The sequence below is a fragment of the Pundamilia nyererei genome, unplaced genomic scaffold (assembly GCF_000239375.1).
Source record: "Pundamilia nyererei isolate P.nyererei 1_Seehausen unplaced genomic scaffold, PunNye1.0 scaffold00016, whole genome shotgun sequence".
Classification (NCBI taxonomy): Eukaryota; Metazoa; Chordata; class Actinopteri; order Cichliformes; family Cichlidae; genus Pundamilia; species Pundamilia nyererei.
Genome location: NW_005187417.1, coordinates 2,001,504 through 2,018,884, shown reverse-complemented (window position 1 = coordinate 2,018,884; position 17,381 = coordinate 2,001,504). Strand labels below are relative to the sequence as shown.

At 41.1% G+C, this 17,381-nt stretch overlaps 1 protein-coding gene across 1 annotated transcript in view; it reads left to right on the top strand.

Moving 5' to 3' along the window:
• Positions 1–17,381, top strand: part of vldlr (very low density lipoprotein receptor) — a 66,884-nt gene that overhangs the window by 29,701 nt on the left and 19,802 nt on the right. Inside the window, exons 5-14 of the mRNA XM_005725526.2 lie at positions 656–864; positions 5,248–5,410; positions 7,703–7,825; positions 9,068–9,190; positions 11,127–11,246; positions 12,145–12,270; positions 14,028–14,199; positions 14,615–14,839; positions 14,931–15,049; positions 16,512–16,651. Coding sequence (XP_005725583.1) covers positions 656–864; positions 5,248–5,410; positions 7,703–7,825; positions 9,068–9,190; positions 11,127–11,246; positions 12,145–12,270; positions 14,028–14,199; positions 14,615–14,839; positions 14,931–15,049; positions 16,512–16,651 — 1,520 coding nt within the window. The remainder of the gene's footprint in view (positions 1–655; positions 865–5,247; positions 5,411–7,702; positions 7,826–9,067; positions 9,191–11,126; positions 11,247–12,144; positions 12,271–14,027; positions 14,200–14,614; positions 14,840–14,930; positions 15,050–16,511; positions 16,652–17,381) is intronic.

The following is a 17,381-nucleotide window of genomic DNA, read 5'->3' as shown; positions in this document are numbered from 1 at the left end:
CCCCTGTTGTCCTTGAACTGTGTGCTGTGATGACTTACTGCAGCGTAGCGTGCTTAGACGGTGACCTTTTTTTTTTTTTTTTAAAGTGAGCTGCCACAATACAGTGTAAATCGCAATCTTGCAACCTCAATGTCTCGCGCATTCTTGGAGCTTCCAGTCGCTGCACTAAACTAACACTGGTGTTATTAGAGAAAGCAGACAGGTGCACACATGATGGGTTTTGCTGTTGGGGTTTTAAAAATGGCTGTGAACTGGTCATCAAGCTGGACTTGTAAACACAAAATGCAGTATTTTAAATATTGAATATTTTGGATGGAAGTCGTTAACAGGCACACAGCAAGTTGTTGACTCGGTTCTGCCCTGTGTGAACTTTTCAGGTCTGTGTGTGTTCATGTGACAAATGTTTTGCTCCAGCTGAAGCGTGGCATTGCACTTGTTAATCTGAGACATGTCCTCTGCTGCTTGTCCAAGGAAAAAAAAAAGGCTGAGGCTTGAAACTTAAGTTTAGCCTATTGTTTTTAAGCTGTAATAACAGTAAACGGGTCATAAATTCTAGCTTTAAAAAAAAAAAAAGTCTTATTACTGTTACTGCATTAAATTCTGTGCTGTCAGTCCTTTCACAGCACACTCACATTTTTCCCATAACCCTCTCCAGGAAACATCACATGTGCCCCAAATGAGTTTACATGTGCCAGTGGACGCTGCATCTCCCGGAACTTTGTGTGTAATAGCGAGGATGACTGCGGCGATGGTTCGGATGAGGTGGAGTGCGCGCCGTCCTCCTGCGGGCCCAGCGAGTTCCAGTGTGGAAACTCTTCATGCATCCCGGCCAGCTGGGTGTGTGACGATGACGTTGACTGCCAGGTAAGAAAGAATGCCACACACTAATTTGCAACACACACTCTGACACAATTCTTAACTGAATATGGTCCTTGTGACCCAGCCTGTCTCAGTTATTTATTAATGGGAGCAGATGATTAGTCTAACTAAAGTATGGTCATATGGCAGGGAAGTGTTATGCTGATTCAAACTAAACAACCCATGTAGGATAAAATTCTTATGGTGTTCTGATCAGTAAACCTGACCTTTGACCAGTGTAGCTTTTTAGCACTTATTTGCTTAATCTCACAACACTGCTGTCAAAACTTGCCTTTGACTTTCTATGAGAATGTGTCAAACCCAGATCAGTGTTTGTTTTTAGGACCCAAATTTATTAAATCTAATGAATACAACCCAGCTGCAACCTCCAGGGCCAAAACATTAAGCCAACACAGATGTGCCAAAAGCAGTTTCCAGAGTCTCGTGTTCTTTAAAACTGGATTTTAGAATAGAATTGGCGTGTGTGTGTGTGTGTGTGTGATGAAGTTGTGTTTAGAGTGAAATTCTAGTGTTAGTATCTTGAACTAATTAGAATTACAAGATACAGCGCTACAGTACCACTGTGGTGTCGCCAGTGGCATCACTGCTGGGCAGCAAAGGAGGTTGTTGTGGTGCTATACTGACATTTATTTTTGACCATAATTGGTCACTGACAACATCCATCAGCACAACCATATTATGACTCCAGCTTGCTGTTCAACTGCCACAGTGCACGCCACCCTCTGATCTAAAAATGGTTACTTCTGGTACCAAACAAACTACCATGACAGCAACTGAAATACTACAGATGTAGTGCCAAAATGTGGAGTTGAAACCCAGTGGATGATGTCAGTTTTAACATCTGTCTTTAAAATGGTCGTATGGACAAAACAGAAATGAATGCTGGCTCTTCAGTGGGAGCAGTAGAGGGGATGAGGGGGATGTCGGCTGCAGACAACGAGTGCACCAATCCAGAAACTGCAAACTCGCTGAGTTAACTGGTCACAGGGCTCCTCCTGTGTCAGCATGATATACACCCACACACAAGCTGGAGGGGAGATGCATCTGCCACATGTCAGATGACACAAATCTGGTCTTGCACTTTATTCTAGAGAACACTGAATGCCAGAACTGAAATCTGATTCAGAGGAGGCGCTGAATAATGGCAAACTCCATGAAATGGATGGACATGACAAATCATTTTGCATCAAGATAGTAAAAAGAGAACCTTTGTCAGGATTGCAGTAGGGATACTGTCTTAATTTGAGGCAGACTGCCAATCAATGGTCTGATATTTAACACCCCCACATAGTTATTAACTGATACTTACTATACGTATTCATGAAGAGGTATTAAATCATTTTCTGCTCTTGTAATACTTGACCCTTTATATGCATTGTCAACTCCAACTTTAGTCTATCCTTAAAATACTGATGTTCTTCACATGATGAATAAAAGCTTAAGCTCACTCTTTCCTTTTTATGAGGAAACGTTTTTGTACATGAATACAATTTAGTCTCTTCTAAATCAGTCTTTTCTTTTATAACATTAAAACTTTATTTTAAGATCCTACATTGAATAGGCAAAATCTGTGACTGAGACATGCAGAGTTAAAACTCGGGTTTCCTGACTCTGGCTTTGCATCTTCACTTTGACTTCAGGTGTTTTTGTTGAGCCTTAAGTATCTGCAGTAGAGATGGCACGATACCAATATCATAAATTTGGATTTCTGCCGATACGATAAGAATCTGATATAGTGTGTTTTTAATCAATGAAACAGTTTTTTTAATATCTTGCTGCATCTTGTATAAATTCATGCTCAAGTTTAAATAAACAACACTGATTTCCCACATGCATTTCAGGTGTACAGCAAAGATGCACAAGTTCATTCCCTCATTTCCTAAATGGTTGTAGCCTCACTGTAAAGAAAGCAGTATGACATCCCTAGGCGCGCACATCCATGCACACCAGTTTTGCAAGCTTAATTTAGTCGTACCACCCAGCAGCCACTGACCTGCCTCACACACATATTTTTACACACTGCAGAACAAGTTCTACTGATGCAACAATATGCTGCATACCCATTAATTGGCTCACCGGACACAAACACTCACACCCACAAATATTTAAAGGGCTGTGTTCAGTGGGAATGTCGTTATTGTTCCCTCTCTGCTTCTCACACCCCGCCTGCCCTGTGTCAGTATTACAGAGCAGCAGACACACATGCGTTCTCACACTCCATTAATCTGCTCCCATGTGAGTCGGTGACTTTGTGAGATGATGAAAGTGTGAGAAACTCCTTCGTGCTGCTTCTCTTGCTCCTGTCCTGGTCTGTTTGGCAGAGATTAATTCTAATTAATGAGCTAATCAGCAGAGATCTAAGTGCTAAATGCTTCTGGCTATGTCATCTGTGACCTGTATGCCCCCTCCACTTCCAGATCATATGTAAATAATAGTGTGAGGAACCGTGTGTATGTGTCTGGGCTCTGTCCTTCAGTGGCTGATGGTGCAAAACTTGGTTTAAAAGTTTTAAAATGTCTCATTAGAATTATAAAACCCACAAATGGCCTTTGACATGCAGCTTGACTAAAGTTTCTCATACACTCAAACCAGACCCTAGTAAATAAGTTTGTATTAAAGTATTACATAACAGATGTGCTTGTTTTAACTTGTTTCAGAGCTGGTTTAATAAAGCACTCGTTTGCTTTTTAGTCAGACATTGTATTTCAGATTACAGTGACTTAAACCTCAATTTCACACTTTAATATGAAATAAGCTGCTGATGGCCAGAGCGTTTTTGTTTTAAAAAAACAAAACAGAAACACACCTGTTATTGCCAGGAACATCATCAGTAGCCTAGACAAGCAAATGGCTGGCGAGCCGGCTTGCCTGATAGGTGAACTGAGTCTGAGCCATCAGCTCTCCCTGCCAGGTTTACTAGCTTTAAGTTAGACACAATTTTGAGTTGGGAGTTTGCCAACAAAACTTTAGGATGATGCACTCAATGTTGCTTCTCTGCAAAATTAACTAGAGTTCAGACCTGTTGTATTTATGAATGGTGAAGGGAGGCAGTCTGTGCCTTCAGATTGTTCCTGTCTACTGGAATAATGTAAAGAAACCTTCACCCTCAGCTCCATCACCCACAGCTGTTGATACTCCAGGATGCCTCAGTGAAATTACTTTATGGAGGCTTTGTCAGTCGGCATCATTTTAAAAATAAATAAAATATTGTCAACATGAGTTGCTCGTGTGTGGCAAACAGTGTTGTTACACCTGGCTTGGCAAATCTTTTCTGTCTGCTTGGATCAGCTGGAGGGACTTAATGTTGCTGTACTGCTGTGCAAATTGGGAGTTTCTGTCAGGCAACTGGTGATGCTGTGATTAATTGAAAAGGTGGAACAACGGCTGTTAGACTTAACTTTTTTTTTTTTTTTTTTTTTTTCTCTGACAAGCAGTCTCAAGTCCCCAAAAACCTCCTGAATTATGATTTTTGCCCACCTGAAAGGATGAATGGTTTCCACGGGTGGTCTCTGTAGCTTTCAAAAGTCCAAAAGACAGTCAGAGCGGAGTCTGACACCACTACAATGATGCTTTGTTCAACCAACACCCCAGACCTTTAAATTATGTAAAAGTATTGCAGAGTTGCACATTTAAAAAGCTGGAACCATTAAATTTCAGCTTTTCGTTATATAATTTACATGTAATTTTGGTAAGCACTGTGCATTTCCAGGAGATTTATTCAAAAGCTTCAATTCTTAATGAAAGCTTCAGATTGAAAGTGTAAAACTGATTAAATTATATATGCTAAATCAAAGAACTCCAAGGCACTCGTTTCAAATAAAATTTGAAGTGCTTTTATTCTCATGACATGGCTGTGCTTGACTTTAAACTCAACACAATTCAACAGACAAGTCTTCCAAACCCTTCCAAAGACCACGTCAAATAGAAGCGGTTTGAATTTGTGGTTTGTTTGGGTTTTTTTTTTTTTAAAGTCATTTAAATTGTGTAGTGTGTTTTTTGATAACTAGCACTGACCAAGAAGACAAATGTCCTTTTTAGACTGTACATGTTTGCTTTTTGCTCCTGCTGACAGTCTTTAATCTGATGGTCGCTTAAGGTCAAACACTTTATTATAACCTGTTTTCCATTGTAACTGGTATTTACTTGTACTTTATGGCAGGCTCCCTTCCAGAAAATTGCTAGAAGAGGCAAGAAAACTGCACATAGAAAATTTTGCAAACTGAATATTTGCTGAAATAAACATCGCAAAACACTTTAACACCATTTAACCAATCAGGAGGTCCTATAATATGATCATGTCAGTTTCTCTGTAAAGTAAATGAGTATCAGCTCTTGCGGTGCCCTAAAAGTCACCTTGTGTCCTAACAGGACCAATCAGATGAGTCCCCATCCCGCTGTGGTCGGCACCCAACACCCCCAGCCAAGTGCTCGCCCAGCGAGATGCAGTGTCGCTCAGGAGAGTGCATTCACAAGAAGTGGAGGTGTGACGGAGACTCCGACTGCAAGGACGGCAGTGACGAAGCGAACTGTCGTATGTACACAAGCTTTGCGTGATTCACAATCCCAAATAATCTTTAGCTGATACTGGACAGTAAGCTGTAGTTTATCCTATATCTGAAACAAGCAGTTTGGGCTCCTTTCCAGCTCCATTTGATCCAGTGTTGTTCTGATGGGTAGCCTTTCCCAACAGCCAGCAGGTGGAGCTTCTGTTTGCACATAAAGTGAAATGGTCACACAACGATTATCACCCACCATTTTGGCGGCACTTGGCATAGAGCCACTACTCTTCCACATTGAAAGGAGGCAGTTCAGGTGCTTGACATCTTACTAGGATGCCTGCTGGATACCTCCTAGTTGAGTAGCTTTGGGCATGTCTTACAGGGGAAACGGTCCTGAGACGGACCCCAGGACACATTGGAGAGAGTGTCTCTCGGCTGGCTTGGGAATTCCTTTGTAGTCCTCTGAGGGGAGGTTCAAGGTTCTTTATTCATCACATGCATAGTTATACAAGTGTATATAACACAGTGAAATGTAACCTGACACGCTCCTCGACTTGTGCAAAAGGGGGGAGAGAGGAAGAACATTATATATAATATATACATTAGGTGAATGTGCAGTAGTAGCATTGTATGCAGCAAGCAGGTGAATTCTGTACATTAAGTGAATTAAATAAGAAGAGACAATATGAACATATTTAAAATTAAAGGAATTTGAAATGTACATTGTGCCGGTGGGTTTAGTGTATAAAAGAGTCCTCTCAGTCACTTATGGATGATGTGAGAGAGAGCATGAGTTGGTGTGTCAGGGCCCGGATGGTTTGGGGATAGAAGCTCCTCTTGAGTCAGTTCTTGCCCGGATGATGCGGAACCTTCTACCGGATTGCAGAAGTTGGAACAGTTTGTTGCCAGGATGGGACGGATCCCTCTGTATCTGCGCTGCTCTAGTCCGGCATCTCCTGGTGTAGGTGTCCTGAAGCGGGGGGAGAGCAATCCTGCAGCAGCGTTCTGCTGTATGGATCACTCTCTGGAGAGCTTTTTGGTCCTTCACACAGCTGTTCCCAAACCACGATGAGATGTTCTGTGTGAGGATGCTCTCCACAGCGCCTGTATAGAAAATCCTGAGGATCTCTGGAGAGACCCTGAACTTCCTCAGTTGTCGTAGATGGTTCAGGCACTGCCTAGCCTTTTTGGTCTGGACCTGAATGTGGGCAGACCATGTTCTGAGGAGATGTGGAATACTTGAAGGACTGCACCCTCTCCACTGGAGCTCAATTGATGAGAATGGGCTTGTAGTCTCTGTGCTGACTACTTCTGAAGTCCACCAGCAGCTCCTTGGTCTTGCCAACATTCAGCTGGAGATGGTTGTCCTGGCACCATGATGCCAGATTCTTCACTTCGTCCATGTAGGCCACCTCATTGTTGTTGGAGATGGCACCCAACACCACTGTCATCAGCAAACTTTACAATGGTGTTGGAGCCGTGGGTGGCCACACAGTCTGTAGTGTAGAGGGAGTAGAGCAGTGGCGAGAGGACACATCCCTGTGGTGCTCCTGTGTTGATGGTGATGCTGTTAGCGCATCTACCCACCCTCGCCACCTGAGTTCTGCCAGTGAGGAAGTCCAACACCCATGCCCAAGTCTGGGCATCTCTGCTCAGATCGCTGCCCTCTGTTAGCCAAATGCAGATAAATGGCAGAAAGTGGATGCACACTTGGATATAGCATCAAACAGCTGTTCTAACAAGTGCTGAGTATCAATTTCTACAGAACAGATTAGCAGTATTGCTTCTGTAGAAAACTTGGCTTTCACTTGTTTTCATTTCATCTGTATCAAAGGAAAATGTTTGGTATAAACTGGCTTAAATTATTTCAGTGTTAAAGAAGTTTAATAAAACAAACCCTCCAGCTGTGGGTGCTACACTGCTACGTTTCTTCCATTAATTACCTGATAATCTGTTCGTTGCCTATCAGTCGATGCTCTCCACTTTAATCCATGCTGTGATTAGGATTCAGTAAAAAAACAACAAGATGTCAGTCATCTGCACATTTTTAATTGGCTTTGTTTTTTACTTACAAGAGCTTTCGTGGCTGATAATTTTAATATGGTGCTCATGAATACAAACATAATTATCTAGTGATGTTTTTCTTTTCACTCTTTGAGTGAACAGCTATCACAAATTGGCTGAATTCAAACAAACTTGGGTATTTTAGTTATTCTGCACTGATGAATGGATTTTGAATGGTTCACTGAATATTCACAAATGTTTAGTGTTTAAAGAGTAGCCCATGTCAGCACATGTGCAACTCATGTTTGTGTCCTTGGCAGCTGTTCGCACCTGTGGGTCGGATCAGTTCAAATGTGACGATGGAAACTGCATCCTGGGCAGCAGACAGTGTAATGGCCTCAGAGACTGTGCAGACGGATCAGACGAGGCAAACTGTAGAAACAGTAAGTGTTGTGTGTTGGTGTGAATGTTCACAAACTTATCACCTGAGTGCATTATCAGGATGTGGTTTTTTGTTTTTATTTTGGGGGGGAATTCTTCTACAACATGCAAGTTTCCATTTCTACATCTTGAGGCTCACCTGAGGTACCAACAGTGTTTAATTTTAAAGCTGCTCTGGGCATGCAAATGTTGACGTTTTTCAGGGTTTTTTGTAACAGTCAACCTCAGGTGGTGCTCCTTGTTTCTTCAAAGGAAAGCTGTCACTCTCCAGATTTGTGGCAGTTTCATTTTTGTGTCCTAATCTAGAAGATGTATATTCGGTGAAAAAACAAACACCCAATTATCTTTTGCTGATTTTGCTCCAGTGTAGTTTTAGAAACTTGTGATTACATTTGTTATGTAATATTTACTCCGACAGATGGAAAAATTAATGAATATTAAGCAACTTCAGCTTTTTAAAGCGCTGAATGCTTATTTTAAAGAAGTCTAGTTTTAAACCATGAGGTTAGTGCATATAATCCCTGTGAGACGTGTGTCTGAGAGCAGATGTCCTGTAAAATGGGTCAGGCACACACCTTTAGCTTTGAGTTTAGAAGCTCTGCCCACATGTGCTTTTCCAGGATGTTTAGGGGCAGATAATGAGAAGAAATTTGGCTTAAAGGGGGAGGAGCTAATTTTCACACAGGATAGACTGAGGGCCTACAACAAGCCCTAAAGCAGTTTAAGTACAACCTTCCATAGTTGTATTTGCCTCCTTTTGCCTTTAGAACTGCCTTTGATGTTTAATTGTATGGATTTTAGGTTTTACTGAGAATTTGTTGCATGTTAACATGATGGCATCAAACAGTTGAAGTCTTTACTTAACCACATCCCAAAGGTGCTCTTCTGGTTTGAGGTCTGGTGATGCTAGAAGCCGTTTGAGTTCACTGTACTCAACCCGTGTCACAAATTTTCATGTTCAAAAACCAGTTTGAGCTTTGACATGGTGCATTGTCCTGTTGGAAGCAGCCATCTGATGAGTTCATTGTAGACATAAAGGGATGGAGTAGCGATACACACGCAGCCTGTGATGTTTAAGCCACGCTCAGTTGGTACTAAGGAGCCCAGAGTGTGCCATCCCCTACATCATCGCACAACCACAACTAGCCTGAACTCCCTGCTTTCATGTTTTAATTCTGACCCAAACATCCAAATGTTGAATTGAGGTTATTCTTCTTCCTCCTACTCCTTCCTCCTCCCTGCAGTGACTCAGTGTAATGGTCCAGAGAAGTTCAAGTGTCGCAGCGGGGAGTGCATAGAGATGAGCAAAGTGTGCAACAAGGTCAGAGACTGTCCCGACTGGAGCGATGAACCGATCAAGGAATGCAGTAAGTGTTCATTTTTATTTTTTATATTAAAAAATGTAACTGAATTCATCCATGACTGATTTTTCAACTCCGGGTCATGCCCCTCTTAGGTCACAGACTTGCTCCTTTTCTGATTTTGACATTGATGCTTCACTGCAATGAAAAGATGAAACGTGTTCAGGAGATGATTTGCTTTTCAGCGAATTCAGAGGTCTTTTCCCGCGGGCCTGAAAGTATCCGGGAGAGTTTATTTCAGGCAATGACATTCCTTCCTCTGTGCTACACATGGATTTATGCTGATAATATGTGGATTTTTTTTTTTTACGTAAATCAGTCCATGAATCTTTCATGCGTCCTTCAGTTCAGGTCTAAATAATTCTCTTTCATGGATCAAACAACTCAACCAAAAGTGACTATCAGGCTTTCCACAATCAGAATACTAAATATATGAATTCAGCTGCAGCTCAAACAAATGAAAAGATCTGGAAATAATATAAAAAGAAATCTACAATCACTCATGAAGAAACTTTGACAAATTTGCATGACAATTCATGACTATTTATGTAAGAATGTTACAGATTGTTGTACAGAACTAGTGTATATTGTCAAAATGCATATTGGGGTACATAAAACTTATTCTTGGTGGCCAAACAAGTGTTCAGAGTGCTGAAATGAAAAGCAATGGTGACATCCTAACCACCACCACCCCACCCCCCAGAAATAATAACAGCTGTAGCTTGAGAACGTGAAAGGATGTTGGCCTTTGGCTCATTAAGCCTTACACCTTAATAAATCACACTGTATGTTTTTAATGATGGTGAATTTCAGCCATCTCTGTACTGATGCTCTCTGCCCACAGACAAACTAAAGCACCGTGATCTGAAGTTTACGCCAGCTTCTAAGCTGATGCCATGCTGAGGGATTTTCTTCAGTTTGTCATGCATTTGGTTCATTTTTCTTCTATTTCAGCTTCGGGAGGTTTTTAGAGATTTGCTCTGACCACCCAGAACATGTGCTTACTGTTGTGATTGCAGGGTTCTGGGAGATCAGTCTCTCCCTGCTGTTGGGTTTATTCTCATAATAATTATAGTTGTGCATTTTAAGATTTCAACAAGCGCACTAATTACAAACATGGTCTTTGTGCTGTAAGTACAGCCTTTGACTTTGTGCTGATGTAAATGATGGTCAGCCAAGTGCATGTTAAAGGAGGTTAATCCTGACAAGGATAGCAGTTGTTGGTTCTTGTTGCTGCCTGTTTCATACACATGCTTGATGTCTAAAGAACAAGAGGACAACTTCAGAAAGCCAGATTCCTTTAATACAACAGGATGAAATTGCAGTTTTGTTTTAAAGCAGATTTAAAAGAAATTAGGCCACACCTGTTTACCCGGCTTTCATTATGGCACTGATGCTCCAAAGACCTCAACACAACACTGGTTCGTGCCTTTTAGTTACCACTACATACTAAAGGCAAATAAGTGTCTTAACAAACATTGCTCTGAACAATGAGTAAAAAAGCAGTTGGTGTCCAAAGAACCTTTAAAAGACATTTAAAAGCTTTGAGAATAACTAGTGTCTTTCCTTGGAAGCAAAATATTAAAAATTGGGAATGGCTGAATAGTCGCTCGTCATCACTCTGGTTTTCCAATTGGTTGCTTATCTTCTGGCTACCTTACACAGTACATTGCTTCACGTCCACACAGGTTACTGATGCATGTTTTAGCCTTTTTGGTTTTAAATGTTTTTCTTAACAGTTAGGGGGCTTTTCCATATTGTTTTCCACCCTCTGAGTCTACTAACAAATGCCAATTCATGATCTTCAAACCTCTTGTGGTTTGAAGATCTTTCAGTGAATACAATCCTCATTTAGCTTCGACTCAGACTTCTCCCAAACCACCTTATCGTAACCTTTTAGATCTAATTGGACACAACTACAGAGCTGTTTCCTGTGTTCCAGATTTTAACGAGTGTCTCCTGAACAACGGTGGCTGCTCGCACATCTGTAAAGACATGGTGATTGGCTACGAGTGTGACTGCACGCCTGGGCTCCAACTTATAGACCACAAGACCTGCGGAGGTATGCGATCTCTGCATTACACAGCTTGGTGAAAAATGCTAAAAGAGAATTTTAAATCTGTTTTGACAACACTGCAGTATTTAGCGTTGGGAAACTATTACTCAACACAGGATGAATGCATTTTTCTAAAAGGGTTCAAAAGTGTGAGACTGTCTGAATGTACACAAGTATAGGCATCCATCCAAAAACCAAACAGCTTTAATACACTGAATTCAATCTAAAACCTTTAAGACTTAAGGAATATTTAATTATGCTTGCCCTCAAATATCTAATCACATGGGTCAGATGGGCTGGTGGTGTTGTGCACTTCTGGCCTCTGAGGGGTTTGGCGTGTAATGTGATTGGGCGTGTCGTAATCTGTTTTCCTAAAAGCCGAAATCCTCTTGGTTACGTTTAGGAGGCACTGATCCGTCACAGTTCTGTTATTGAGCCAATCTTGGCCTCAAACCCTGCTTTGGATATTTGGTAAACGTGTATAATCCCATCTGTATGAACCCCACTGGTTCCACAGAAGCGTTAATCTACTCCAGGATGTAGAATGATCACTAAACTCTGGAAAACGTTTGCTAAATTTACATCTAATTCTGATGAGAGCAGCTCGTCGAGTGTTTTGGCAAAACATCAGCGGCAATTAAAGTAAGTTTTAATTTGCATTTTGTGTATTCGAGGCTCAAATCACTTTACACTCTCATGCAGTAGGAATCCCAGGAACATCCTATTTTTGAAAAGCAAGATAAATTTTCATCAATACACACGGACTATACAGCTGTTGAGCCCCCATAGAAAGATTTGATTATTCAAACTGAGGCATTTAGCAGATTTGATAGATGAAACATGCCACATACAGCTGTTCTTTCTTCACACACGCCTCATGATTCGCCTTTCTGCTCCTCTGCAGATATTGATGAGTGCATGAATCCTGGCATTTGCAGTCAGATCTGCATCAACCTGAAGGGAGGGTACAAGTGTGAATGCCACAACGGCTATCAGATGGATCCGACCACCGGCGTCTGCAAGGCTGTTGGTGAGTTAGCAGCTGGGTGATCTTATTAAAATTTCACCTCAACATTTTGATCATATTTTTGTCTATATTGTTGGCTCTGCCACTGTCTGGGTCCCAATCTCTGGATAATACGGTGTTTTGCATCCCTCGAGCTAAACAAAAAATTTGGTGTCTTGTAAAGTATTGTGGAAATGGGTCTCGTCTCCTGATAAGTAGCAAGAGTCTGAGCTGACCCCTCAGATCCTGCAGGAATAGTCCTGAGCAATGCAAACTTGGGCTCTTTTGAAAGATTATGGTGAAATATCATCTTCATGGCAGAAAAGACATTTCAGGATATATTCATGTACTGGGGGGGCAGCGGAGTCACTTTGATGCTCACATGTGTAACTGTTCATATATGGAGACGTCTGTCCAGTACAGACCCAAAAACTTGGATTTGTCCATCGTGATCCAAAATTGAGCCTCACTTACTCCTACTTTTCACAAACGGCTGCATCCAGTGTGTCTGAGCTGCAGTGGCTTTAGATGACACTGAACCCTTACAGATTGCTGATGTGACTGAACTGGCAGCTTCATGTCTGATCAGGGTTATGACCTTTGGTGTGCGTATGATTTGCTGCCAGACAGAAAAACATCGAGTGATTCACACTCGGTGTCTGAAGACTCTGTGGGAGAAAATTGTAGGCGTTGCATTTGGTTTGTCATCGCTTATAACCAGCAGCTTTGAGGCTTTAGTTGACTAACTGCTTCAGATGCATCAAGGTAAGAGTGCTGAAAACACACCCACAGATCTATTTCTTCTTTGGGGGGAGTTCACTCGGATTCTCCAGCTCCTTTATTGCCAACAGTAATATAGTTTGCAGCCCAAAAGAACTAAGTGATAGAGTTCAACCACTATACTGTGGGCTCTCACTCCGAAGCGCAGCAAGTTCACGCCATTGACTCAAAATGGTCCATAATTTGCGGATGCAAAGTGATGATGGTGCCTTTGTATGTCAAATCAGTATTAAACTTTTAGGCTTGTTCGCTGCTAAAAAACCCCCAAAACACTTTAATGTCAGGAGGAGGGATGTTGACAGCATATGAAGGTCCACAAGTTGAAATGGTCCGTTTCTCTTTTCTGAAAGGCTTTCAGAGTGGAAAGCAGCGTTTTAACACAGGGCTCTTGTTGGATTGCATTAGTATTAAATGGGTGAAGCTAATTAACTGTAAGCACTGGTTTTAATGCAGCTTTCAGCTATGGAAAAAATCCAGCAGAATGACAATTCTGTGGAATAATGGGGGAAAATGATGGGTTGGCACTAGAGCTGGGTGGTGAATAGATTTTTAAGGTGTGTATTTTCAAAGCAGGCTTAGGATCACAACAATACCACGGCTGAACATTTTCATTTGTAAGTCGTTTTTTCGGGGGGGGTGCAAGAAGGAGTTATGTACAACCTGAGATGTACTACTGTGTATTTGACAACACAGGGTCTGGTGTTATCTGGCTGCAGGTGTCATCCATTGTAGGTCTTATGTGTTTCTGCAGTTAAAAAAAAAAAAAAAAGCTTAATTGTTCAGCTTGTTGACAAAGATGACGCCTGTTCCCTTCCACTACTTTACTGATGAATAGAAAACAATGGGTGAAAACAAGCTCTCCTACTTTAAGCACACAATAATCCCAATTCTTAAAATAGTTTTAAGAACTGTGACCAATAATTTGTCCTAAACAATAAATGGAAGGCATAAAATACTTTGGAAAGATTGTCGTCATTCAATAACCCCTTTCCTGTCCTCAGGTAAGGAGCCCTGTCTGATCTTCACCAACCGCCGTGATATCCGTCGTCTGGGCCTGGAGAGGAAGGAGTACACTCAGATTGTGGAGCAGCAGAGAAACGCAGTGGCTCTGGATGCAGACTTTGACCAGCAGACCATTTTCTGGGCTGACCTGGGCCAGAAGGCGATCTACAGGTAGGGTAGTAGGTGATTAGAGGGAATGATCCAGGCAAACGGGCAATAGAGTATTGTTGTAGGACTATGGGAGGCATTGACAGTGCAGCACAATGTAGTTGTAACTTCACAGGGTAAATGGATTTTATTTGTAAGGTAAACTTAAATTTTTTCCCTCTGGTCTGTTAAAGCAGTAAGTTTTTCTCGTGGCCGTGTTGCAATTCAGCTGCTTGGTATTTTCATCAAAAAAAATCTAAATGTGTAGAATGAAAGGTTCTATTTTACTGAGCTGCCTGCAATAGTTTTGAATTTTATGTGATATAGAGGTCTCAGACTGAAAGGATAATATACTGGGAGTCCTAGCAGCATTTGAGAAACTGTATACATGTATAAATTCTCTACGCATCTGTCCGATGCTGAACTCTTCTCCACTCAGCACTCTTCTGGACAAGCGTGTAGACATTGGCACCCATAAGAAAGTCATTGACAACGTGCAGACTCCAGTGGGAATCGCTGTGGACTGGATCTACAAGAACTTGTACTGGTCTGATCTCTCAACCAAAACAATCTCTGTGGCCAGTTTCAATGGTACCAAGCAGAAAGTTCTGTTCAACAGGGGCCTCAAAGAACCGGCCGATATTGCTGTGGATCCGCTGTCTGGGTAAGTGGACGGCTCATTTTGGTGTTGGATGAAACCCTTCTGATCTCCCGCTTATGGTCTGCTTTTACTTATGATTGTGTCGGTCCTACAGGTTTCTGTACTGGTCTGACTGGGGAGAGCCAGCCAAGATAGAGAAATCTGGTATGAACGGAGTGGACAGACAGGTTTTGGTGGCGACAGACATCCAGTGGCCTAATGGAATCACACTGGGTAGGAACAAACCAACAAGTCACTGCACGTTTTTCTTTAAGTCAGGGGTGTCGACAGGTCATTTTAAAAAAACTCTTAAATTCAGTCTGGATTGGTCTTAAATTTTAGTGATGTCACTGTGAGAATTTCAGCACAAGCACTTAAGCTGCCTGTGATTTTAATACTTTGACTGTAAATCGCTTGGTATTTGAATAGTTCACTCTTTAACCTCCCAGGACCTGGCGTCCACATATGTGGACATCACATTTTGGGTTATTTAGACCAAAATACTGAATTTTGCTCTACGTGGGCCTGATATCCATTTACGAGGACATTATACAGCTACTGTTCTATCAAAATTTTAAACAAATGGCCTCATATTTGGCTCTTTTCTTTAAAAAAAAAAAGGTTAAAAAGTAAATCTGGTAATTCTTTGGTTTTACATTCATCAGGCCCCAATATGACCAAATATCAAAGAAATTAAAAATGCATGCCGTGGAAGAGTTCAGGTCTTAGGAGGTAAATGAGAAAGAAGAAAATGAGTTGCAGAGAATCTTTGAAAAGGACGCTGCTCGAGCCTGGCTTGCTGTTGTTTGAGTCTACTGTGTGATCTGTCAGTCTTTGATGTTTGCCCTCTGATGGAACTGTGTGTGGGACTTAACATGCAATTTGAATGAACTTTGGTTTGACTTTGGCCTCTTTTCAATCAATTTTGTAAGCTAAATTCTGAGTAACCAATTGTGCAGTCTCTAAGAGTCCTTTTTTTTTTTTTTTTTTAAACCAGGTAACAACATAAGAGGGCGGCTGTAGTTAGGGGATTTTACATTAAATAAGCTGAAGTCCTGATGTATTCAGTTTAACGGAGTTGGTGAATTCATAGTAATACTAATCAATAGGCTAGTCTTGTTTTGTGTTTTGTTTTGTTGCGAAGTGATGGTTATGTTGCTGTAGCAGCTGTAGATGCTTGTAGGTTAGTCAGGCGTTCTGGTGAAATACGGATTCAAATATGTGCCTGTACAAACCAGTCTGAGTCAATGTTCATTTTATACATTGTTTCCAAAAATGTCACAACTCCTAGGTTAATGTGTTTTAAAAAGTTCTCATTCATCTGATTGTTTTGTTACATTGTTTCTAGTAAAATGGTGTAATCTCAGTATTTACTTACAATAACTACAAGGTGCTGGAAAGCTTGAAAATACCTTACAGGAAATGCTGTGTTTTAAATTGACTTGGACAGTGACCTTTCACAGAAAGAAATGGGTAAACAAACTGCAGTGCGGCTTTCTTTTGTGACGTTTGCACCATTAAGACTAAAAGTCAGTTGATTCATCCTGTTAAAGAATCATCAGTACAACAACTTAATCTTTCATCTCATTCCACTTATTTTTCTGTCTGCTTTCTACTTTCCTTCCCATTGTTCTCCCTTCTTTAGTCTTCCCATTTAATTCCTGCTTCTTTTTTTTTTCTTTTCTTTTTACCCCAGATCTGATCAAAGGCAGGTTGTACTGGGTCGACTCAAAGCTGCACATGCTCTGTAGTGTCGACCTAAATGGGGACAACAGGAATAAAGTGCTCCAGTCTTCAGAGTACCTCGCTCACCCCTTTGCTCTCACCGTTTTTGAGGTACTGCATTTGTCTTTTCTCTAAGCCAGTCTGGGTCAGTTTATGTTGGCAGCTGGAAGATGAACTGTCTGACCTGTATGTTGGGCATTAGAGCGCTTTACATCACATGTCTGAGGATAATGAACAAAACATTTTAAAAATGTAGTTCTGATCCAGGAAATTGGTTTCATGACACAATCAGTTATTGCACACTGCATTTAAGAAATCTGTCTGGGAAAATTTGCCACAGACCTCATCGCCTGTGTACATGAGTTTATTTGCATGTTTTTAAATGTGTCTTTGGTGCCAGTTGCCTTGTCCTTGATGACGTTTCATCTACCAAAACAAACTGGTCCTAGTTTTAAGTAAAATTACAAAAATCAAACACAGGAAAGGAAAAGCTGCTCCCAGCTTCAAACCATGTACAAGTATGATAAAGACTTTTGTTGCACAAAATCCTTTAATCAACCCAGTCGCCCTCAATGTGTATTGTACATGATCTGCCAATGACCCACACAGCAACTATATGCAGACTAATGGAAAATGAACCAAAAATTTTTTTAAATCTGTTTTTTGCATATTTTATAGAACTGCAATGTGCAGGTACAGTGTTGACATGTTTTAGTATCCACCAAAACACTTGATGTTTGTGTTTAACAACATGCAAAACAACTAGAAGAGATTACCTTTAAATCGAGTGTTCTGTGTACATTTTTACCTTCCAGTTCTTGAATAAAGACTTTCCCATGTG